Here is a 25,882-nt window from a genome sequence, read left to right on the forward strand (position 1 = left end):
AAATCACCTACCCAACTGGTTGGACTAAGACGTCCCTTCCTACCCTAGTAACTCCTGATTCTTCTCCTGATTTCACTTCCACTGTTTCACAATCCCAGCAATTAAAAAAAAAAAAAAAAGTAAGAAGGGGATTTGAAATTAACATATTGGAGTATTTGAGTATCGTTTGGGGACTTCTTCACCAATGCTAATTTAGTAGCAATAGATATTTATCTTTGTGTTTAGGAACCCTGAAAAGAAAGCTCTTTAATTTAGTATTCAGGGAGAAAAGAGGACCCTTCATTCTTCTTGTCCCAATTACTCCCACCACTCTTGTGCCATTGCTTCCCAGAACCCCCTTCTCATCACATGGATTTCCCCAGGACAGGAAAGAGATATATGGCCTCTAGGAACTGGGACATGGCCAGCTTAATCCCATGCTGTCCCTCCAGCAGAAGCCACCTGCCATGTGCCTTGGCCAGTCTGGCCAGTGGGACATATCCAGCCACTGTGTCTCCTCCCATCTAAGAGACCCTCCTTCTCTTTACCAAATAGAGCCCCAGGGGCTGTGTCCCAGAGGGAGATACCCTTGGGGAACAATTGAAATGGTCACTTCTGTGCCACCACTAGAAGTATTGGGCAGATCCCTGGCTGATAAATGCCACCCCATCATGCTTGCCATCTGCCTCAAGTGTCAGCGTTACTAACATAGCTTTGAGTGAAGCATTTGGATTCTTTCTCCGGGTGTAAGTTGCCTTCGGCTGGGTCATACATTCTGACCCTCTAGAACCAAGCAGATTGAATTTATCTGGGTCAGTGCCTAGGGAGAGAGAGGCTGGAAAGTCTTTAAGCCCTGAGGCCTGGGGTTAATATGGAGATGAAGGGACAGAGGAGGGAAGGGTCAAGTCATGAGGAACTTCATAAATACTCCCAGGAAGCATGTTTCCAGAAACACTGTGTCCTCTCTCTGCTTGCAGTATGAGGCATCCCCACAGCCCAAAGCGCTGTGTTCCTCACCTCACTGTATGTCTCTCTCACCCCTGTTCATCTTGGGGTCTCTCTTCTATTCTCTTTACCTTTTGTGGGTCAGTGTGCATATATTCTGTACCTCTGTCTTTATCTCTGGCTCCTTACTCCCCACTGTTTGTGTCTATATGTTTCCATATTCTGTGTCTGACCCCAGCTCTCCTGCTGCTTTTCCAGAATATGACTTGGAGCCCTGTGAAGAGCCTGAGGTCCCAGCCTACAGCATCCGGAAGGGCTTACAGTTTGGCGTAGGCGACACCTTGACCTTCTCCTGCTTCCCCGGGTACCGTCTGGAGGGCACAGCCCGCATCACGTGCCTGGGGGGCAGACGGCGCCTGTGGAGTTCGCCTCTGCCAAGGTGTGTTGGTAGGTGGTCACGTGCTTTCATTTTGCTTCACTAATGGGGTGGGCCAAACTTTAGTCGATTGGTATGAGGTAGTGAAACACATATGGGCCAAAAGGCCAATAGGCCTGGGTTTGAGGACTGCCTGAGCACACACTCTTGCCTGCAGTGGGGCGTTGGGTGGGAGGCTTGAGCTCCTTGCCAGGCTCTGGAGGCTCTTCAGAGCTCCAGGCTCCAGGGGTGGAGAGAAGTAGGATGATAGCCCAGGGAGCAGGGACAATTGCTGGCTGGCCCTCGTTTATAAAGTTGATGGCTCTGCTTGCTCAGCGCTTGCCACACAGGGCTGGATGGAACACAGGCTAGATAGTGGTGTGCTTACCATGCTAGCTGTTAGCATAGAACCCATGCATCCTGTGAAATCTCGCATGAACCCCCAATATACCCCGTAGCTGGAAGCGGCAGTGACTGACTGAAACAGGAGCCCTGAGGTCAGCCTTGCCTGAGACATCCCCGTGGAGCCTGGGGCTCTGCAGAGGACAATTGTAAACAGGCTGGCAAGATGGGCCTGGCTGGGCCTGTATGGTCACACAGGGTCAAGGTCGGGTCTCTGCTCAGCCACTTCCCAGCTGTTAGATCTTAGGCAGGCCACCAAACCCCCTCAGCCTCAGCTTCCTCATTTCTAAAACAGAGATAACAATGTTCAACTCACAGGCTTTATTCCAGTTTAGATGACATAATTTACATAAACCCAATGGGGTGCTGTATAATTATCATCATTCTGCCAATAACCTTTTTATTGTTATCTATCAATAACCAATAACCTCTCACAATCTCAGAGAGCAAACCTGAAGACACATGGATGCAAAATTCCATTTGGATCCATTAAATAATCCCAGAGTTTATCCTTTCTCCTGTAACTACCCTCCCCCCCCCCCCCCCCCCCCACCAACAGCATCCACGCACCCTGACCCGGGCACACATTGAAGCACACACATTCAGACCTACACATTCCCCCATGTACATTCAATTTTTCTCCAGCTACAAGAAACTCATTCCTTCTCCAGGAAAACATCCTCAGCTAAGTAATTCTGGGGGAAATCTTTCTTGAATGGGATTATTCAGGACCACAGATGCACACACTCCTTAAGCTCTTGCCTCATTGATCTCATTACATAAACTCATTCTTTAACTTATTATTCCAATTACTGTTTGTTCATGACACCTCACAATATTTTCATTATTACATTTGTCTTCTGTTTCGTGTGTTATTAATAATGCACGGCAATTATAATCACCTCTAATTACCACCAGCCCTGCAACAGAGCCTCAGGCTGGAGGTATCATGGGAAAGCCCACCCTGGGGATGCTCCCAGTTGCTACGTGCACTGTGGGTGTAAATTGGATAACTTAACCCACACAGTGTTACCAGGAAACATTCCCAGCTGTGAAGGAGATGAACAGTTCTGGGCTCTAATTCATGGTGTGATAGGGTGACACAGCCCCTGACCTCAGGGACCCTTGAACTTGATGTGGAAGAGACAGCCCTGACTCCAGGGGACCCAATCTGCAGCAGGAGACATGTCTCTGTCCTTGGGAGCCCTGGTGTGATGGAGAAGAGCAAACCCTCTGCCTCCAGAGCCCCAGACTGATGGATAAGACACAGCCCCTGCCCTTAATGAGACCTCTCCTGATGGGGACGACAGAAGTCGCAGATGCCTCAGTCAGTGGCAGGACTTTCCTGTGCATATGACTGTTTGTTTCTCTGGCACAGTTTGTTTCCATTTATACTTGTGTTTGGCTTTTCAGTGCATCTGCTCACCTCCCCTGTTACTTTGGAAATTCTCCCAGAAGCAAATGTCTTGTCCCTCTACCTTCCTGTACCCTCCCCGGTGCCCAAGACAAAAGCCCTGGCAGGGAGTCAGGCTCTGGTGGTCAGCCAAGGACTGGCCCCATCTGAAGCTACCAGCTCTGTGTCCCTCCTCATAAAGGTGTTGGGTGGTGGGCAAGAGGAGAGGGGCATGCTGAGGCAGAGATGAGCACAGAGCAGTTGTGCTGGAAGCCAAGACCAGGAAAGGTGTCCCATAACATGCCAAAGCCCATGCTTAAGGGAAGCCAAATTTAGGAACTAGGCAGAGGGCAAGAGGCATCAGGAATAGCGAGGGTGCCGTGAACACTGAGCAGCTAATGCACACTTCCCAAGAAGCTTCTTGGGCTGTCTGCCAGTCCCAGAGCACAGGCAGTTAAGGCTCCAGATGGAATCAGGTAAGCCACGTAGATTCACCTGGGATAGATGGGGAAAGAGAGGAGGAATAACACTTGTTGAGGACCTACTATATGCTGACCAATCCTCATATGGTCACCTATTTTATCATAAAATCTCATGTATTTATTCTCTATAGTCTTATACAGATGCTATTATTGCCCAGATGAAGGCAGATGAAGAGACCGAGGTTCAGAGTGTTGATATAACTTGGCTGTTCATGCTCATCTCACTGCTCCACAGGCCTCTCCCTAGATGGAGGGGAATAATGCTTCACCCCAGAAACAATGGAGAGCTGCTTAAGAGTGCTGCCCATGTGATATGACTGAGTAATAATAACATGGCTAAAAGCCTTCAGCACCCCCTCCCCAAATCCCTGCCCTCATCTCAGGGCACCCAGAAAATGTACATGGGGTGCCTGTCCACTGCTATTGCTTTAGTTTTTTGCCCCAGCTCAGCACATTCATTGTGCATATTTGGATACTTTGCAAACAGGCTCTAAGACAAATGGTGGCTGTCTTGGTCAGTTCAGGCTGCTGTAAGGAAAATGCCATGGGTGGCTTAAACACTAAATATTTATTTCTCATGGTTCTGGAGCCCAAGCCACCCAAGATGGAAGGTGCCAGGAGATTCAATGTCTAGTGAAGGTCCTCTCCTAGCTTGTGGGAGGCAACCTTTTTGCTGTATCCTTACAAGGCAGAGACAGGGCTCTGGTCAGTTCTTCAGCTTATACGGTCACTAATCCCAATCACATGCCAAGGGCCGCACCTCCAAATACCATCACATTATAGATTAAGGCTTCAACATACGGATTTGGCACAGGATCGTGAACATTTAATTCATAGTAATGGCTTATGTAAACTAGGAAACTGAAGCTGTCCTGAACTGGACAGAGCCCAGGGAGTAGGGCCCATTGAAAAACTAAGGGCCTGTTGTAGAACACAGACATGGTCTTCAAAGGTCTAAGGAGCCTCCTGAGGGACACAAGAATATAAACCAAGACCACAAGAGGCTCAACTCTGTATCACAAGTTCCATCTACACTGCCTTGGCCCAGTACACTTCAGGCTTAGGACAATTAGGGTTAACTAGGTGGTGCATTGATCAGTGGCCCATTGGTTGACCTCCGAGCCCTTCCAGCAAATACTGTGCCTAGAATAGGGACACTGAGGGATAGTTTGGAGAAAGCAGACTTGCTACCGTCAACCCCAGAGATTCAAGACATGCTCCAAATTCTCCATATGTCCAGACAAATAATGTGCCTGCCATCTGGACTTGTATTTACATCCTTCTGGAACCTAATTATTTTTAGGATGGTACATCTTCTGAGGTCAGTGTCCTCCATATTCATTCATTCATTCATTTGGCAAATATTTATTTTACAGACAATCTGGGCTGAGCCTTGGAAGTTCATAGATTCATTAAGCATGACCCGAGCCCTCAAGTAACTCACAGTTTAGGTGGAAGATGCCGGCAAGTAAGAAGCAATCAGGGTGCAATATGGTAGGCACTCTGATATAGGGAAGCACAGGGAGGGGATCTACAACTATTAAACACCCGAGAGAGATAATTGCAGGTTTCTGCAGCCCTGCCCTGCCACCGAGCTATCTCCCCTTTCATCTGCTCATGCCTGCCCTACCCTGGCATGGGTGGGTGTTGGGCATAGAGAAATGTGACCACATCCCAAAGGATCGACAGTGGAGGAGACGGAAATGTTAACAAATAGGTGAAGTAAAATGTGGTGACTGCTATAAATAAAGATATGGGAGTAATGGGGAAAGAATGACTCATTCTGGAGGAGGAGGAAAAGACTTCAAGAGGAAGGTGTGAATTCATTAGCTGTCAAATGAAACAGGGTTTCAGTGGGTCTATGCTAAAACTTTTTCCAAAGCCTCAGCGGCCTAAAATTCCAGGACCAGGAGGGTTGGGCTCTCAGCCCCCTCCTCTCGGTGAATGGAGAGAATTGATCTAAATTGTTAAGTACCAGATCCTTTATTTTTAAAACAGGGATGATAATTATGCCCACCTTATGGGGTTGGTTGTTGTGACTAATGATTGAAATAATCCTTGTAAAGTTTGGAGGATGCTAGCAATACTTACTCAGTTTTCACCCCTCTGAGTTTCTCTTCTGCCGTCTCTCCTCACTTGACCACCCCCACCCTCCCTGCCATCCTCCTCAATCATTCTGCTGCTGTGATACTGTATGAACAGGTGTGGAGAAGGGCTGCCTCATGCCACTAAGAAAGTACAGGATGCCTGGTGGGGTAATCTCTATTCTTGCCAATGAGAAACAGACACACAGAATAAGACAGAGAAAGAAATTGGGCAGAATTTCTTTAAAATGCCTACAGATGGGCAGATACTTTAAAAAACCTTTGATATGCAGTCCTATAGGCCAGCAGGCAAATGGACAGAGAAACAGGCATTCGGGCAGATAGACAGGCAAACAACGTGCCATCGTTGTGAGGTTCTCCAGCGCTGTAAGTTGTTTTCCACATGTGGCTGATGGGGGTTAATCTGTGATTATTGTGATTCTCTTTCCAGCTGAGTGTGGGAATTCAGTCACGGGCACTCAGGGTACATTGCTGTCCCCCAACTTTCCTGTGAACTACAATAACAACCATGAATGCATCTACTCCATCCAGACCCAGCCGGGGAAGGGTATTCAGCTGAAAGCCAGGACATTTGAACTGTCTGAAGGAGATGTCCTCAAGGTAAAACTGATAGATTTCATAGAGGATGTGAGTTACGGTATACAAAAGTATGCTCAGCACCTACTTGTTTCTCTCTGTGTGAATGACCCAAGCTTTCTTCTTCCCTCCTGAGTTCCAGGATATTGTCCTCACTTGCCTGGGAGAAAGTGAGAACCCAAAACAGAACGGTCCGTGAAGGTCTAAGAATGTGACTTTAGAGTTTGCTTAGGACTTGACTGTTCTCAAATACATAGGTGGTAGAGTACGGGTTGACTGCATGATAAATAATAATAATAATAATAAATTCAGTTGGAGTGGCCATTGGGTCAGGTTTTTCATCGTGACTCTGACCATCATGCTGGATAGTGAAGAGCTCATAGATTGTGCATGTGTGCGTGTGTATGTGCATGTGCATTTGTGTAGATATGTGTTTGTGGATGTAGATCCTTCATATATACATTTCCACGTGTGTGTGAATCTGAATCTATGTGTTTGCTTGGTTCAAGGGACCAGTGTTTGTGCAGACTTGTCTCAGTGTATTTTGTGCATGTGCATCTGGGTATGTCTTGAGGATATGTTTCTGTAGACTAGCAGGGCTGTTTCAGCAGCTCAGTATGCCATGGTGCTGGCCCATGTGTGGCAGCAGGGTTAAAGAAAGTGGATTTAAAGAAGTGACGGTGCTTGATTATGGATTGTTATGACACTGAGCACACATACAATTTGTATTTCTTTGTGTGTATGTGATTAATGTGTATCTCCAGTAATGTATGGTGTGTGAGTATGTGTGTAATCAAAGCATGGACTCTGGAGAATTTGTCAAAGAGCTGCCTTATTAAAATGGATTATAAGGAAAACCTCACACAGAGTTGTCCATTTTCATCCAATGCGAAGAAACTTTTTTAGCTTATCCTAATACAGTTTTATTCCCCATAGCCAGAGAAGTCTTGACATTAGAAACAATCAGAGGTCACTACTCTGAAAAATCCAAAGAGCAACCATTAAGTGATCCCCATCCCTTAGGATTCTCTCTGGATATGATGAATGTACTGTGCTTTTTAAGCAGAGATGATATTCTTGACTCATTCTCTAAGGCATGTGTTTGCTGGGGTACGTGAGTGGGTGTGGGTGTGGTTGTGCACATGCATTTGGAGGGTGTTTCTCACTCTAAACTGATTATCCTTGAACCCATGAGGTGACCAGTTGGGACCGGGTATGCCTGAAATAGAATATGTGAAGCAGCCCAGGGGGATCAGGGCACAGTCACTGGCTTTTTTTTTTTTAATTTTTTTTAACATTTCTTTATTTTTGAGAGACAGAGAGAGACAGAGCACGAGCAAGGGAGGGGCAGAGAGAGAGGGAGACACAGAATCCGAAGCAGGCTCCAGGCTCCGAGCTATCAGCACAGAGCCCAACGCAGGGCTCGAACCCACAAACTATGAGATCATGACCTGAGCTGAAGTTGGATGCTTAACTGACCAAGCCACCCAGGCGCCTCCACCCCAGTCACTGGCTTCTTAAGCTCTACTTTGCAACCTCTGAGCTCCCCAGACAGAAAAACAGTGCATCTCCTTTTAAGTGAGCAATATACAAGACTTTATCATTTCCAAGGGCCATGTCTTCAGGCATCCCCCAGACCTCACCTCTCTCCATCCATTTGTTCATCATCAACACCAGATCTTCAGAGGATATAACCGGGATCAGCAAGGCCAAGGTGATTTCTTCTCTTCAGAGCTGCAGATGGAATTGGTGAAATGCAGAGCCCTTCTTGCATGAAGGTCATTGCCAAACCTGCAGTGAAAAGAATTCTGGAGACATAATTTTCAGGTTTTAAAGGGGATATAGCAGCAGTTCTGTGCGTGTGGCCTGATAGGATCAGCAGAAGGACTCCTTGGCTGCCAGAGGTCACATGGAGTGTGGCGGCTACCTGAGCCTCTTCACCAGGGTGGTCTAAATTCAAAGAAGTACCTAAGACATGGTCAACAGGTGTGCACACCCAACTACCCTGTCCATGTGGTGTCTTAGGATCAGGTGAGCAGCTCAAATGAGAGAAGAGAGACTTTTTGAGGCACTCAGGGTAAGAAGGGAGAGACACAGGCCATAAAACCCAGGTCAGAGGTCAGGGAGGACTTGTATAGGATGCAGGACCCCAGGTAGTCCTGCAGGGCTGTGGAGAGAGAAGGATGAATTCCTGTTTTATTGGGGGATGTTCCCAGTCTTCAGACTTTGTCTTAGAGCCATCTGCCCAGCTGGTCCTGCCACCCAGCCTTCTAATAGTGGGCTCTGCCTTCTTGCCGATGACCTTCTTCCTGCTGTGCCCAGGCCTTCTGAGTGTCCCCCTCAGAAGGCTGGGCTATGGCTCTGACATGGCAGAAAGGCCACTCATGGGACCCTGAGCCCCCCCATAACTCCTATAGAATGGAACCTGGGGAAGGGAGGGCAAGGCACCAAGGGAGATGGGATGGCTTCGTGTCATCCCTTCCTGCTCTAACTCTTTTCCTCAGATCTTGGTCCTCCTGAGGGAGAAGCTGGGACATGAACAGGTACAAAACTGTTTCAGAACTAAAAGAAACCCACAGTTTGGTTTCCCAAATAGTCTCCAGAATGGCCGTGCACCCGTGTCAGCCGTAGCAGCACTGCTGTGCCAGCCTGTGACTCTGGTCGTCCTCGACAGGAACGTGTGCAGGAGGAGCCCAGAACACCAGTCAGCTCCAAGAACACCTTGTCCTTGCTGTGCTGGAACTCACCCATCTGCCGGAACACTGGCAAATTCCTCACGCTGAGGCCTTGCCTTTCCCTGCAAAGAAACCCCGGTGCACACCAAGGAACTCCTGACCTGTCACCTCCTCCACCTCCTTATTTATTGCCCAAGATATAATATATCATACATCTGATCAACCTTCCAATCTTTCCATATAGTCTTGTAATCCTGACCCATGGAGTGACTCTTGACTTGCATTTGTGACCCCTGATCTGTGTCTTACCTTTAATTACCAAAAATCCCTTAAACCACGCCCCTATACATACTTCAGCTTGTCTCCCCTAATTACCCGATTCCTTTTATTTTGGCCCCCACCAAAATTTTGATCTGACCTCAGTAAGATAGGAAGGGCCTCTAAATTGCAATGGTATGGAAAGATACCCTCCAGCTGAAGATGGCAAATGAAACACATGTGTATATATGTATATGAAACCATCCTGCACAGGTCCCCACTGAAATGACTAAAAGGATACAAATGCAGGGAAAAGCGCCCTCACCCATGGAAATTAGGCAAGGGCACATTTCACATATAGCTTAAAAGAATTTTCGCCAAATGGAATATCCAAAAAAGAACCCACGTTGAGAAAGGGCCTAATCAAAGTATGATTCATGTACCTGAAGTGAATCCTGCCCATGGACTCGGTGCCAAAACCTTTAAGGAAATCACATCTAAGTCAGAGCAGCAGAGCCTAGAGCCAAGGACTTGCCATGTACTGTTGGCCTGGACCAGATCTCAATACCACTAGCTCTTCCAGAAGTGTGCTAGGTGTGAGAGACCACACAGAGCCACAATTCCCTCTCAGCAGGACACGCTGGGCTTGACTTGGCTTCTGTCAGCAAGTCAGATAAAGTAGGGCAATGCCGTGGTTGCCTAACAAAAGTGGTCAGGCTCATCAGAAAAGAGGCTGCCACAATCACACACGCATACTTTAGCACCAGGAGCAGGAGAACTCCTGCTATGCCCTTTTCTCGCTAATTCCTCTGTTCCCCTCTAGACACCACTGGGCATTTCCATTCTCCTATTTTATTCTCCCTCTGTGATGGAGTGCTAACAAGAAAATTAATGGGATATGTATAAATATTCCAGAGATCAAAAGAAGGGGACCGGTCTGAAGAGTGTGAGCTAATTGCCCCTCTGTAAGCAACAAAGAAGTAAAACTTTAAAAGCTCCTAATTTGTATTCTTAACAGGATTTGAGAGAATATCATATTTATGACACAAAAATAGGCAGTAATGAAAACTGAGCAATCCAAGATGAGGAAAGATTAAATCGAGATGAAAAACAGGATCACCCAATTAAAAAATGGAATGGAGGCCAGGAACAAAAATGGTAAAGCACAGAAAAATGAAATCAGTTTGTTATAAATTTAAGAATTTCTCTCAAGTCTCATAAGGAAATTTAAAAGAGGATTCTTTTATGTTAATAAAATGTACAATCAATCCACAGTAAAACTTTATGTGCCAAATAACATAGCACGAATAAATTAAATAAAAACTGCTAGAAAGGTAAAAAACAAAAATAAAGTTAAAGTCAGGGTGGAAGATTTTAATATATCTCTGTTAGTCTCCGACACATCACCTAGATTAAAAATAAATAAGGATCTAGGTAGCTTGGATAATATAACAGTAAGTCCAAAGAAAGTAGGAGAGAGAGACTTCTTAAAGTCAAAAATGACAGAATAAATACAGCTAAAAATACAGGAGCAATTGTCAGCAAAACCAACTGGTTCCTTGAAAAATAACTAATAAAAGACACAAACCTTGCAGGACTGATCAAAGAATAAAGAAGCCACAGGTACAGAATTTTAGGAACAGAAAAAGGAACACAGTCACAGATGAGGTAGAGATTATGAAACAATCAGAAAATATTTAGGAACAACCCTAAGCTAAGAAATCTGAAAGCTCAGGTAAAATGGGAAATATTGACAGATAAAAAGTACTAATATCAAGAAAAAATAAGGGTTCCTGGGTGTCTCAGCTGGTTAAGCCTCTGACTCTTGATTTTGGCTCAGGTTATGATCTCACGGTTTGTGAGTTCTTCATGAGTTCGAGCCCCACCTCAGCCTCTGCACTTGTGTGGAGGTTGCTTGGGATTCTCTCTCTCTCCGTCTCCCCATCTGCCCCTCCCCTGCTGTCACACTCTCAAAATAAATAAATAAAATTAAAAAAGAAAAAAATAAAAACCTGAATAAACTAATAATTACTTAAAAAACTGGATCCTCGGGCACCTGGGTGGCTCAATCAGTTAAGTGTCCGACTTCGGCTAAGGTCATGATCTCACAGTTCATGGGTTCGAGCCCCGCATTGGGCTCTGTGCTGACAGTTCAGAGCCTGGAGCCTGCTTCGGATTCTATCTCCATCTCTCTCTGTCCCTCCCTGCCCCCATTCACTGTCTGTCTGTCTGTCTGTCTCTCTCTCTCTCTCTCTCCCTCTCTCTCAAATATAAATAAAACATTAAAAAGAATAAAACTGGATCCTGCCCATATCCTGTCTCACAGGCCCCAGGTGTAGACTATTTTCCAGGTAAACCGACAAAAGTTTGAGGAATAACTAATCCTGCAATACTCAGACTGACTCAGAAAAGAGAAAAATTAGCATCCATATCCTAATTCATTTTATTTAAATGAGGCAAGTAGAAATATTGATAGCAAACTGAATGAGGGCCATAGAAGAACAAACTATTGGACTAGTCACTTATCATAGATCTAAACACCCTACATACATACAATGTCATATTGAATCTAGCTGTGTCTGAAAGCAAAAATGACCAAGTGGGATTGATTCCAGGAATGTGAGGATGTGTCAATATTAGAAAAGCTCATGATATTATGTACTAGACAAACCCTATGAAATTGCTGTCTTTGTAGGTCAAAACCAGTCACATATTGGCAACTTCATGTGATTCAACCTAATATCCTAAACAGATTAGAAGGCAAAAGTATGTGATCCTGCCAGTCACCTCAAAACATCACATGATGAAATTCAGTATTCATTCATGATTCTTAAAAAATACCTCAAAACTATGAAGAAAACTTTATTAATCTGATAAAAAGTTCCTACCAACACCTATGGCAAATATTTTTCTTAATGACAAAACTTCCTAAGGATTTCCAGTGAAGTCAGGAGCAAGACATGAGCTCTGTTATCACCACTAGTATTCAACATTTTTCTGCAGATCAAAACCACTACAATCAGATCAGAGAAAGAACAAACTATCAAAATTAGAAAAGAATTTATAAAATTATCTCTCTTCTATTTAGAAAATATGAAAGACTCAATGGATAAAACATCAGAACCAATAAGACAATTGAGCAAAGTGGCTGAAAACATAAACTAAACTAAACATAAACTAAAATATAATCAGAAAAAAAAAGAGCTCATTCCTAATGGAAGCAAAAACTATAAAACACCTAGGAATAAGTCTAAAAGATGTGCATCATCTTTACTGAGAAAATTATAAAACTTTATTTGGAAGGACATACAATTGAAATAAATGCAAGGAGGTTTCACACTCGTGGATGAACAAAGGATATGGACAAGCAATTCACATAAGAGGAAAGTGGAATTATGGGTAAACACATGAAAAGATCCTCACCCTCAGGGATAATCAAAGACATACAAATTGAAATAAGATAGCGTTTCACACCCATCAAATTGGAAAAAATTAGAATGCCTGAAAATACCAAGTGTTGGCGAAGATACAAAGCAATGAAAGCTGTCATACGATGTCAGAGGGATTAAATTTGTATTACTCTTTGGAGAGCAATCTGGCAATATCTAACAAAGCTGAAAATGTGCCTTCCCAGCAACCAGCATCTCCATTCTAAGCGTATGCCCTAGAGAAACTTGAGCACGTGTGCAGGCAGACATACAGTAGTGTCCCTAGGAGTGTCCACATTGTTTGTAACTGTATGTGCAAAGCTGCCCACGTAGTGTGGTTATGTTTAAGCCAGCCATCTTGCTGAGTTGTCGTATTAGATGTAATGGTATGGGTACCTGAAAATATTAAGTGGTACATTTTAATTATCTGCAATTTTTATTTGTCAATTATACGACAACAAAGGTGAAGAAAATAAAAACATCTACTCGAGAAAGAAAAGGGAAAGGTTAGGTATAGTGGATGTGTATGGGTTCTCTCTGATTACTCAGAGACAAATCCATCACCTGTATATGATGATGAACTGGACCATCAAAGCATTCTTATAAACAAACAATATTCTGTTAGAGAATAAATGTATACAAAGGCCCAGATGTATCCCAATTGTAATAAAAAATATAAAAACACCCAAAAATCAGTACAGATTTTTACTGAGAGACATACAAAACAACTTGATTAAATGAAGCCAGATGCCATGTATATGGATAGGAAGATTCAATATCATATAGATGGACTTTTTCTCTTATTAATCCATACATTTTATTTTAATCAGTCAGAATTACACACGTTGGGGAGTTTTGGAGGATGGAGCCGGAGGTCTTTTTTTTTTTTTTTTAATTTAAGAAAGCTCATCTTGAGTTTATCGAGAAGAATAAACATGGGAGAATAATTTTTTAAGTTAAAAAAAGACAAGAGAGGACTTGCCCTACTAAATATTTGAGTATTTTATAAAGCTATGGTAACTGAAACAATATGGGTAATGAGCAGGAAAAGACAAATAGGTAGCGTAGTAGAAATAGAAGAGAATAGAAAGTTGACAGACAAAGCCAAATTTATACAATAGTCTATGTGACAAAGGTAGATTTAAAATTGGTGGTGGATGTAATATTTATAGTGTTGGGTTAAATGGCTTATCAACCAAGGAGAAAAAGTAGAATCTTATCTCCTATTTTATGCCAAAATAAATTCCAGGTGGATTTGAGGACAAGAGTACTAGAAGAAAACATTGGTTTATTTATTTATCATACATTTATTGAATGTCTCTTCCATGCCAGGCCACACATTCCAGACAATGATGTGTGAATAAGGATAGTATGGGTTGGTTTAATTGTATGATGGAAAGTCCTACAGTTATTTAAATGCTGTTAGGGAAAAATATGTAATGATTCAAAAGATATGCACATTATATTAAGTGGAAGAGTAGGTTACCATATAGTATCTACAGTTTGATCTTGTTTTTATTGAAAATTAAGGAAATAAATATATATAAGGAAAGGCATGCATAGAACAAAGCATAGAAAGATCATCTCCAAAATGTTGTGAGCGTTGAGAGTTATCTTCTGTGTGTTCTTCTGTTTTATAAGTTTTCTGCAATGAATATTTTATCATAATGACACATTATGAACATTTTTGTCCTTAATGAGTTAGAATGAATTATGCTTAGAAATTAAGGAAATAATCCTGTTCCCATTACACTTTTATTAATTAACAACAATTTCTTAATATCATCATATATCCAGTGAATATTCAAGTTTCCAATTATCTCATAAATGTCCTAATACTTTTTCTTAATTTACAGTTTATTTGAATCAGGATCCAAATAAGGCCCAGACATTGGAATTGGTTGTCTCATATGGTTTTTAATCAATGGGTTTCTGCCTCCATCTTTTTTTTTTTTCCTCCATCCCTTGTAATTTATTTGTTGAGGAGGTCAGGTAATTTTTCCAGTGGGACTTTTCATATTCTAGGTTTGCTGAACATATTCCTAGAGTATCATTTCATATATTCCTACGTCCTCTGTACTTCCTATAAGTTAGAAATTGGATCCAGTGACTTGATGTGACTCAGGTTTGATTTTTTTTTTTTTTTTAGCAAAATGACTCCATAAGTAAGTAGTGGTGTTCATGATATCTGCTTGTTTCTGTTACTGTGATGTTAGCAAGTATTGACGATCAATGCCTTGATCAATTAATTCCAGTATGTTTTAGTGGGTAAAAATATTTTTAACAACTTGGGTGCTGCAGTGAGCACTGGTGAACTGGTGTCATCTCTATGTCTGTTGGAACTCCAGAATTCTCTCAATCTATCAGTGGTGCTGTACAAGGAATCTGGAAACAGACTTGAGGCTCCCAGGGGCCTAAACAAATCTCTGTAATATACAGCACTGTTCGCTTAAAGGATGGCTTCTCTTAGAAAGCTTTGCTTCATAAATAGTAGAATGGAAATATTGTTCCAATTTGCTGGCAGCTGGCACCACATCCGGTGCCAGGCGCAAATATTCATCACCCACCCATAGATCCCATCTTTGATATTTACCAAAGCACTAGGGGGGTCCTTCACTCAATCACAACTTCTGTTGTTATTTGTACAATTATCTGGAAAGGAGCAGCAACCTCAGAACCTGGGGAGCCAGTTCATTATTCTGATGACTGTTGTCTTTGCTGGTGCTCAGAAGTTCAGGGGACAGATGGGAGTGAGGGAAGCCAGATGCCTGTGCGATTCCACCCATGGCAAGCCCAGCAGGCCCTCGCTGGAGCCCTCATTTTAGGAGGGAAGGGGCAGAGGCTGAGCTTGGGGAAAGGAAAGGCACCGTGACACACTGGTCATTTTAATTCCATGCTGCTGCATCCCAGGGGCCATGTCTAGAAGAGTAGTCAAGACAGGCCACTGCCACGGTGGGGTGGGGTCAGGCGGGAGGACTGCTATCTCATCTGGAAGGACAGGATTATTTAGCAATGCAGAGACATCGGGTGCTTCCAGTGTGCCTGTGTGCAGAAACAGATGGCTTGGGCCTTCAGGCAGCCCCCTCCTTGCCTCCCCAGGCTGCTGAAGAGTAAGCTGGTGCCATATGGGGTTTGGAGGGACAAAGCAGAGCTCCACTGGAAAGGTTAGAACAGCTACCGGTTCCTACAGACCAGATTCACACGGAGATGGGCTGGGCACAGAACTGGCACCTAGGAGAGACAAGAGGGGCTGATCACTCACCCTGTTACTGGCTCACTGTGCCGTCTACCTTGCATCTGATGCCTCACTGCCCCTCTAACAGACATCATTGGTGCTAAACTCTGGGAATATAGGCTGTGGGATGAGAAACTGTTGTTCAAAATAAGGCCATGCTGACATCAGGTCGGGGTCTCTCCTACATCCAGGTCTATGACGGCAACAACAAGTCCGCCCGTTTGCTGGGGGTGTTCAGCCGTTCTGAGATGATGGGGGTGACTTTGAACAGCACGTCTAGTAGTCTGTGGCTTGACTTCATCACCGATGCCGAGAACACCAGCAAGGGCTTTGAGCTGCAATTCTCCAGTAAGTCTCTGTTGCATCAGAGTGGACGATGAAATCAGGCTTTCCCTAGTTCCGCAGTTGGGGAGGTCTGTCTCTGGGGCATCACCATCATTTTCCAGGTCTGGTTTTCTCTGGCGCACGCTTAGCGGACTGTTTCCTCTAAGACATTGTGCCTGTGCTTTGAGTAAGCTGCCCCTTGGCATACAGCTCTAAGGTTTAACTCTGTGGTTAACTGAGGGTCACAGCATACCTGTTACTGACTAATACTTGAAAAATATGAACGCCAAGGCTTTTAACTAAAGCAACCAAACAAGCCTTTCCTAATTGTGGCATTTATAAAATAAGGTTCAGCTGCAGCCAGATGTAAAAAGTGTGAACGTTAATGTACAATTATGTTATTTTTCACTACTCCCTAAAGAGTTGAATCTTGCTTCTTTCCCTTTTGCATGATTTTTGCTTTGTCTTTTACTCCCAGAGTGTCAAAGACAGAAAGCCCCCAGGTTTGTATGCAGGCCCGTAGTACTTGGGATTACATCCCCACACTTTGGCTTCACAGCCATCGTATTAATTTATTTGAGCTCCTGGACCTTCCCAGTAGATACAAAGAAATGTGCTTTTAGGGATTATTTTAAAATCCAATGATTATCCATTAGCTGATAAAGGATGAACACAATGTGATAGATCTGTCCATACAATGGAATGTTATTTAACTGTTACAAAGGAATAAAGCACTGGTCCATGCTACACCATGGATGAGCCTTGAAAACCAAGTGAAAGCAGCCAGTCACAGAAGGCTGCATGTTGTATGGACTGTTTATATGAACTGTCCAGAACAGGCAAATCCATAGAGATGGGAAGGAAATCGATGGTTGCCGAGGACTAAGAAAGTTGGGGGGCAGAAATGTGGACAGGGGTCCTCCAGAAGCGATGAAAAATCCGCAAGTGGATTGTGATGAGAGTTACACAACCCTGAGAATATACTAAAAGACCGAACACTTCAGATGGGCAAATGTTCAGTATGTGAATTATATCTCAATAAAGCTGCTAGGAAAAAAAAAACAAAACTCAGTGAGTCCACTCAAGATTCCTCTCACCTGGGCTTTAGGCCATCTGGCATAGGGGTCTATGCCTGTTACAGCAGGCACATCAGTGGAAGAGAATTAGAGTCACATGCGAATTCCATCTCTGTCATCTGAGAATGTGTGACTTTGGCACCACTTATTGAACCAGGTCATGTTCTCGGTTGTAAAATGCAGATACTTCTACCTCCCTGTAAGACTCCTGTGGGTAACAAATGAGAGCTAACACAAGTAAATTGCCAAATAGTAGGCGCTTTGTAGAAACGCTCTGCGTAAGCCTTCTCTAGCCTCTCTCAATAAAGCGTATTTAAGCAGGACATAATTGAACTTTGAAATATGCATTTGAAGGGACGTTTCCATATTACACTATCCCATCAGAATGTCTCAGTGAGCAAAATGGAAAGAGCAGCCTTGCTAACAAAATGCTCTGGGGGTCAAACAAAGGAAATAGGAAACCCAGACCTTATGTCTGAAAACTATTAAAGGCTGTCCTGGGAGAAATAACTGAAACCATTCACGTGCGGGGGCAGGTGTAGCATCGCCTCTGCTGAGCACAGCAGTGTGGTGGCCCCAGAGCAGTGAGACTGCCAGAGGCCAGAGGCACGTGCCTGGTGGCTTCCTTGAGGACGCAGGCTTCAAATTGAGGGAAGGAAGGGAATGTGGTTTCTGCCTCGCTGGGTCTTGCTTACCCCATCTCTCCTCTCATCGGCAGGTTTCGAACTCATCAAGTGTGAGGATCCAGGAACCCCGCAATTTGGCTACAAGGTTCATGATGGAGGCCATTTTGCGGGAAGCTCTGTGTCCTTCGGCTGTGACCCTGGATACAGCCTGCGGGGCAGTGAGGAGCTGCTGTGTCTGAGTGGGGAGCGCAGGACCTGGGACCGACCTCTCCCCACCTGTGTCGGTAGGAGGCCTCTTGCTCTTTGAGTGACCCCTCGGGTCCCCTCCCAGCCCCATGCTCCCAGCTCTGGTCTCATGAAAGCTGTCCCGTCGGACCCCACACTCCAGCACTTTGGGACTGCCTAACTGGACTGAATCCTCCTGTTCACGGGAGTCCTCGCTTACCCTGCCCCCACTTCTCTGTTCCCTCACTTTCACACCTCATTACACCCGTGTTGCAGCAGCTCAGTCAGGCGGGTGGCAAGCCACCATTGTCACACATTTAGCCAAGTGGGACCACAGCCAAGCCATGCCCTCGGAATTGTAATGCTGGCAACAGAGGAAAGTTGGGAGAGTCAGTTAAGAAGAGGTGGAGCTTTTGCCTGGGTTCCCAGGGTTCTTGCAACACTCAGACTCAAACGAGTCTCTGACTCACTCTGGGCCTCAGTTTCCCCATAGGCAAAATGGGGCTTATGCTCCCTTTCCTGGAGAAAGTTGGAAGAAAGAGTAAGAAAATGAGCTAGCACCTACCTCATTCTTGAGGAAGAATATAATAATGAACCAGCACTTTCTTAAGCCTCTGGTGCTTCCAGAATGTCAGCAGAGGCTCCCTCTAAGCTTTCTCCATGTGTCATAGGATGAGAGCAGTCTGGTCCAGGGCAGAAGTATGAAGTAGGCAGAACCTATCGTTCGGTCCATCTGGCCTTTTCATTTCTCACCACCTACCTCACTGCACCTGTTCCCCTCCCTGCTGAACAAGATTCCCACCCCACTGCTTTGTCCTGCTTCCCCACCCCCAAACACCAGGCCTCTCCCCCATCCCCTTCCCCTTGTGCCACAACCTCGGCATGTCTGTGCAGTGCTGGTCAATCCTATAAGAACAAGACATCCACTGGGAAAACACTTAAGTACGTACCAAGAGCCACACACCAGAATTGGTGCAGCTATATGTTTGGGTATGTGCAGAGGCAGAGAAGTAAACAAAGAAAGAATAAAGTATTTTTCCCTACCCTTGGGAACCCCATAGCCTAGCAAGGCAAATAGACACATAAACAGATAATTATAATACAAGATAAGCACTGTGCAAAGAGTTAGGGCAAAGTGTCGAGGAGATACAAGGAAGTTTTGCACAGACTCAAAAGGATGGGTAAGAATTCACCAGCAGGAGGAGGGTGGGGTGAGGGTTGGGCTTCTGGCCTAGCACGTGTGAGTGCTGAGGGTTTGAACCAGCGTGGTGGACAACGGTAATGGCCAATATTTTTCCCCTAGACAGCTTCATTTTAACAGGATTTCAGCACTGTTGTACAACAGAGGGTCTAAAAGAGAAGATGTTAAGCCTGACAGTGGACAGACCAGCATGACGACCTCTAAATAGCCTCTCCCTTTGCCCTCTAAGGTTGACCCAGTCTGCAGTCATGCCCCATCCCTTTCTCCCTGCATCCTGTTTTTGTCCCCTTCTTTCCTTCATGTGCTAGGTCCTATGCTGGGCACTAGGAACTCTGAGGAGGGCAGATCCCCGGCCAGTGAGGGGGAGACATATGCATAAATGGATGACAGTATGATGCCACAGGCAAGCTAGAGCAGGCGAAATGCGAAAGGAGATGATTCACGTTACAAGACAGTTGCTTTGCAGAAAGGATTCACTGTAAGGTTCTTTTGAATATCAGATGTGCTGGTTGGGCTGAACTTAGTGGATCCACTCAAGCAGTGCTGGGAAGAGTACTTAAACTTTGAATCTCGGAGGTTTTCCCCACGGAGACTCCCTCAGACCCCACACAGAGGAGTGAGGCTATATATTTGGGGTTGTGGGTGTATATGTTTACACACGTCATGTTGTGGTGGACTTTATCACGGTCTAGCAGAAATGACCACTGTAGTTTAAGACATCGCAGAGGCTTTCTTTGTCGATGAGTGGATGCTACAGCCCACATGAGGCAGCCAAGGCTCTAAAGATGGGAAGAAGGGTGACAACCAGAAAGAGTAGAGTCTCATGGTCTTGTCAATGAATCTGCAGCATGCTGGCCTCTTGGCTCCTCCCAGATGTTGCGTCCGTGAGGAAGAGCCCCCACTGCTGCTGCCTCCAAACACAGGACGGGCTTCTCCATCTGGAATATGGAAGGAAGCTCTAGCCAAGGGCATGGATAAGGTCCTGCCACCTCTCCACTACCCGCCCCCCATTTGTGGGGCCAGACAGTCTTCCTCCCCACAGCTCACTGTCCTCTTGCCCACACCCACTCCCCAATGGGGCCCATTCAGCCCTGCGTCCTTCAAGCACTTCCCGTCCCAACAGCACACGGGGGGGGGGGGGGGGGGGGACTCACAGCAAGGCGCGTGCAAAGGATCCAGTCTCATGAGCAGGCTTACTGGCAGAGCACCTCCTCCCTGACCATGCCATAGTGTCCCCGAGTGAAGCCAAGGGGCCCATGAAATACTTAATGAAGGTGAAGGCCAGTCTTCTATCTGCAACCTGGGTCCCATCTTCTCCTGTTTCTTCTAGGATTTTGCATAGTCACTCATTCCCTTTCCTAAAACACTCTTGCAATAATTCTCCTCTTCATTGTCACTCATGCTCCCTTGACTCTGACCCTTGTAGTAATTTTCCTGGAAAGCAGTAAGCGTCCTCATTCATTTGATCATCCATGGATCTCTCCATTCAGTAAACACTTACTAAAACATCTGTAACATGCCAGGCACTATAGCGGCGCTGGATGCACAAATACAAGTAAGACAAGGTCCCTGCTGCCAAGGCGTTTGGTCTTGTGAAGGAGACAGATGTGACTGTAACATGGTTGTGATTTTTAAAAAATCTGCTCCTGTTACAATGGAGACACAAAGGAGGACAGTGGCAACTGTACCTGGGAGGGGACAGGTCACAAAGGTCCCCTGAGAAAGATGTTTTCACATTGTCAGTCCACATGGAGGCGTGAAGAAGCCTCATTGTCCTGGCTCCTAGTGTTCATGAGGCTTGGCTAGACCAAGGGGTGTTGGGAGGGGCCCAAGAAGCCAAAAGGAGCCCCTCTGGGGCTTGGACTTCATTCTGGGAAGGAAGGTTTGAAGCAAGCAGTGACCCAGTCAGTTTGCATTCTAGAAAGGTCCCTCAGGTGGCACTGCTGGGGGTGGGCAACTGTGCCACCCAGAAATGGCCAGAGCCTCGGCCAGGACTCTAGCAACAAGGCCGAGGGAGGTCCATGTGACGAACACCCCAGGGGTTCAGGGGCTGGGTCTCGGAGGCAGATCAGATGTGGGGAGGAAGAAGGCCAGAGGATCACCAGCTTCTGACCCGGGGGACTAGGTGCTCCGACGGGAAGTTTAGACCTGATCCCCTGAGTCCAGCTCCACCCTTCGTGCCCCAAAGACTGCCACCAGAGTATACTTCCTAGTGTGTAAAGTTCGCTGGTGTGTAAGGTGACTGGTTCTTCCCCCGGAGAGTCCCCAGCCTCATGCACGGCGTCCTTGGATGTCTGACGCTTGATGAGCTCTGCGGCCTTATCTCCCCTGTCGTCCCCTGTCCCCTCAGCCTGCCACACCATGGCCCACCTCCACGACGTTTGCCCTTTCTCTTTTCCATCTGCAGCATCCTCTCCCTGATGTTCCTCCCCCCACCCACTCCATCCCTGCTCCTCCTCACGACTCCTCCTGCCCCAAGCTAGGGGAAGTAGCCCCCTCTCCTCTGAGCTGTCATCTGCCACAAATGCACCTCTGTTGGGGCACACTGTGGCTGTCTCCTCCTCTAGACCATTGGCCCTTGGGAGGCTTGTTTTCCTCTGTGCTCCTGGCACCCCACGCAGCCCCATTGCTGGCAAGGCACAGGTTCAAGTGTATGCATCATCGAGGAGGCTTTAAGGAGTTTGGCCGCAGAGTAAGCTGTCAGCCCTCCACCCAAGGACCTTTTTTTATATGGCTCTATTGAGATGTAATTCACATACCATATACTTGAAGCCCAAATGCTTTTTATCTATTCACAGGGTTCTGCACCCGTCACCACCATCTGATTTTTGAACATTTTGTCCACCTGGGAGAAACCCTGTACCCATCAGCAGTCACTGCCCCCTGCACACTCCCCCCAGGCCCAGGCAACCACCAGCATACTTTCTGTCTCTATAGATTTTTCTGTTCTAGACATTTTATATAATCAGAATCACATAACATGTGGCCTTTTGAGCCTGGCTTCTGTCACGTAGGAAACTGTTTTCAAAGTCCATCCATGTTGTAGCAGGTATCGATCCTTCATTCTTTTTTTTATGATCAAATAATATTCCACCATATGGATGACACCGCATTTGTGTATCCGTCCGTCAGCTGATGGACATTTGGGCTGTTTCCGTCTTTTAGCTATTATGAATAATGCTGCTGTGCGCATTTTTGTGTGAACGTATGTTTTCATTTCTCTTGCATCTATGCTTGGTAGTGGGATTGCAGGGTCATATGGTGACTACGCTCAACATTTTGAGAAACTAGGAAACCGCTTCCCAAAGCAGCTGCACCATGTTGCAGCTGCACCAGCAATGCGCGAGGGTTCCAATTCCTCCACATCCTCACGGACACTTTTTCGTGTCTGGCCTTTCGATTACAGCCATCCTTGTGGATGTGAGGTGCTATAGCTCATTGTGGTTTTCATCTGCATTTCCCTGATGACTAGTGATGTTGACCATCTCTTCCTGGGCTTCCTGGCAGTGTGCATACCTTCTTCAAAGAAATGTCTGTTCAGACGTTTTGCCCATTGTTTGGGCTGTTTTTCTTCTCATTGCTAAGTTGTAAGGGTTCTTTGTAGACTGTGGATATAAATAGCATCCAGGGACCTTTCTGTATGCTGTGCTCAGTCACCTGCAGGGCACAAGAGGGACTTGGGCACCCTGACAAGAGGAGCCACTGAGTCACTGATGGCAGTGCAGGCCACCCTGTAAAGCTCACTCTTTTGGGATTTCTTTCAGCTGAGTGTGGAGGGACAGTGAAAGGAGAGGTGTCGGGCCAGGTGCTGTCACCCGGGTATCCGGCTCCCTACGAACACAATCTCAACTGCATCTGGACCATCGAGGCTGATGCTGGTTGCACCATCGGGTAAGTGTCTAGGCTGTTGAAGTAACCCCTGCCTATGGCTCAGGACGGTCCTCACCAGCATCATCACCAGGCCACTCAGCTAGTAGCTGGGCCTGCCCCAGAGGCCCTTGTGATCAGTGGTGGTTGCCGTGCCCCCAGGCTTAGGCTGAGGCCTATGGAAAACCTGGAAAGGCCAGTCTCAGCCTCCCAGGACTGCGGTTCAAGTTCAGACAACTCTCTGGCCTCGATGGCACAGTTCCAGCAGAGTAGCTGAGGGCAGAGCTGGAGGTCATACAAACCCCAGCGTGAATCCCAGCCCTGCCACTTGCTGTTTGCAGGACTTTGGGCACAGCCTTTATTCCCTCTGGGTCCCACTATCTCCTGTGCTGTATCGCTTACAGTAGCAGAGCGTCAGGATAAGGCACTTAAAGGAGACAGCACATGCAGTGCACCCAGCATAGTCCTTGGAACATACTAAATATTTAATAACGCTTCTGTGGTTACTTCTCAGACAGTAGTGTCGGCGCAGAGCTGTGTGATCCCAGATTGCTTGCTGTTCTCAGTCTGCGTTTCCTCATCTGTAAAATGAGGACAAAAATGCTGGTGTTTTAGGGTTGTAGAGGGAGTCATTACAAAAGCCCAGCACAGTGTCTGGTAGTTCATATGTATGCCCTCAGAATAGAACTTCCTTTCCATACAAGCATCTGACCAACAGGAGTTACTCCTGGGAGTTCCAAAGAATCAGAGAAGAAAGGAATGTCACCATTTACCCAGCACGGGACCTGGCACGTATATTGTCTTATCAATTCTCCACAATAGCCCTGTTAGTACTGATGGTAAGTCCTAATAATGAATGGACATAGTTCTCATTCACATTTTATAAACAAGAACACTGAGATCCCAAGAGAATGCACAGTGACTCAGAAAGCTGGGATGTGAACCTGGGTTTTTCTGAGTCTTTACACTATTCATACTGCTGGCCCAGCTGGGCCTTAGGCTATGGTTTAGATGAGCTGTGCGGAGAGGAGCCGGTTAGGGGTGCAGGATGAGCAGAGGTCTGGAAGGAGGACTGACAAGACAGCTGGCTGGAGAGGGGGAAGCATGTGGACAAGGAATAGAGCGTGGAGAGGGTTGGAGCATGGCCTGGTCACGGAAGATCTTAAATGCTAGTAGACAAGAGGGAGCTATGGTAGGTTCTTAAGCAGGCTTGTCCCACTGGGGCCTTTTCCAGTGGAGAGAACTCACAGGAAGAAAACCAGTCAGGAGAGGGGCACCTGGGTGGCTCAGTCAGTTAAGCATCCGACTTCGGCTCAGGCCATGATCTCACGGTTCGTGAGTTCAAGCCTGGCGTCGGGCTCTGTGCTGACAGCTCAGAGCCTGGAGCCTGCTTTGGATTCTGTGTGTGTGTGTGTGTGTGTGTGTGTGTGTGTGTGTGTCTCTCTTCCCCTCCCCTGCTCATGCTCTGTCTCTTCTCTCTCAAAAATAAATAAACATTAAATTTTTTTTTAAAAAAGAAGAAGAAAGAAAAACAGTCAGGAGTCTATTGTAGTGACCCAGGAATGAAGGGTTGAAGATGTGCGATAGTGGGGAATCAAGGCAAGGAGAAGCATAGCTAGAGACGATCCTGCCTTAGAGAGTCTTCAGTCAAGGGGAACTGGCTGAACGGATATGTTGCTGCAAGAGGTACATACAGATACTTGTGTATTTGCTGATGTACATAGGTCCTTAGACTCCATTCAATTAAAATTAAAGAAGTGCATTGTTTGCTATGTGCAAGTTTTTGAGCTAAGCCCTGTGCAAAACAAGGTCAGAAGAGCTCTTAGGGGTTTTGCACTATTAGGGGCACAAGTTAAATGTACAAATTCATCTTGCACATTTCTGCTAGAAGAAGCTTCTAGAAGCACACCTGGTCAGCTCACCTGCTAACCAGAAACCTTCCATGGCACCCATGTTCACAGAAGCTAAACATCTTATCCTGGTTTTCAAGGTCTTCATGACCTCAACCTACCTCCCCAACCTTATTTCCCTCCCTTTCCCTTCAGTGACATCCCGGCAAAGCCAAACAACTGGTGGCTCCTGTGCATATCTTTGCTCATGGCCTCGCTCTGTGCCTCTGTTTCCACTCTGGCCTCCCTGGAATGCCCCCCTTGCTCCAAAGGCTTATGTCTGAAATTCCCCATCCCTCAAAGTCAAGTACATGTGTCTGCTCACCCAGGAAGTCTTCCCAATCCCCTCTCTTGGACTCCTGGGAGCCATGTCTCCCTCTTTTGAACTCTCATTGCCTGCAGCCCGCGTTTTCCTTGACACTGACCACTTTGTGCTATATTTGTGCTCCTGCCTTACCTTCCCAGCCAGAGCTGCGGTCTCTGCCTGATCCATTTCTACAAGTCTCCCAGTTCTCAGCACGGTGCCCCCAGCACCTGGATCCATAAGTGTCAAGTGATGAATGAGTGAATGAATGAATGAATGAATGAAGCAGGAGTCAGGTACAAAGGGACTTATATGACTAGTAGATCCACAAGAGTCCCTCAGTAAATGTTAAGTGCACAATGAGTGAATGAGGAGTGTAATGACTTTTACTTTAATGTACATGTGTGCAAATCAGAAGGCTTTCCTACCCCGGAACATCATTCATTCATTTATTCATTTATTCATGTAACAGCTGTC

The 25,882-nt window shown here is 45.8% G+C and overlaps 1 protein-coding gene across 1 annotated transcript in view; it reads left to right on the forward strand.

Annotated features, from left to right (window-relative positions):
- CSMD2 (CUB and Sushi multiple domains 2) overlaps positions 1 to 25,882 on the forward strand; it is a 600,568-nt gene that overhangs the window by 396,781 nt on the left and 177,905 nt on the right. The window contains 5 exon segments of the mRNA XM_058718151.1: positions 1,183 to 1,371; positions 6,152 to 6,321; positions 16,085 to 16,241; positions 18,012 to 18,203; positions 23,110 to 23,236. Of these exon segments, the coding sequence (XP_058574134.1) occupies positions 1,183 to 1,371; positions 6,152 to 6,321; positions 16,085 to 16,241; positions 18,012 to 18,203; positions 23,110 to 23,236 (835 nt within the window).

Source organism: Neofelis nebulosa, chromosome 2 (assembly GCF_028018385.1).
Source record: "Neofelis nebulosa isolate mNeoNeb1 chromosome 2, mNeoNeb1.pri, whole genome shotgun sequence".
NCBI classification, from domain to species: Eukaryota; Metazoa; Chordata; class Mammalia; order Carnivora; family Felidae; genus Neofelis; species Neofelis nebulosa.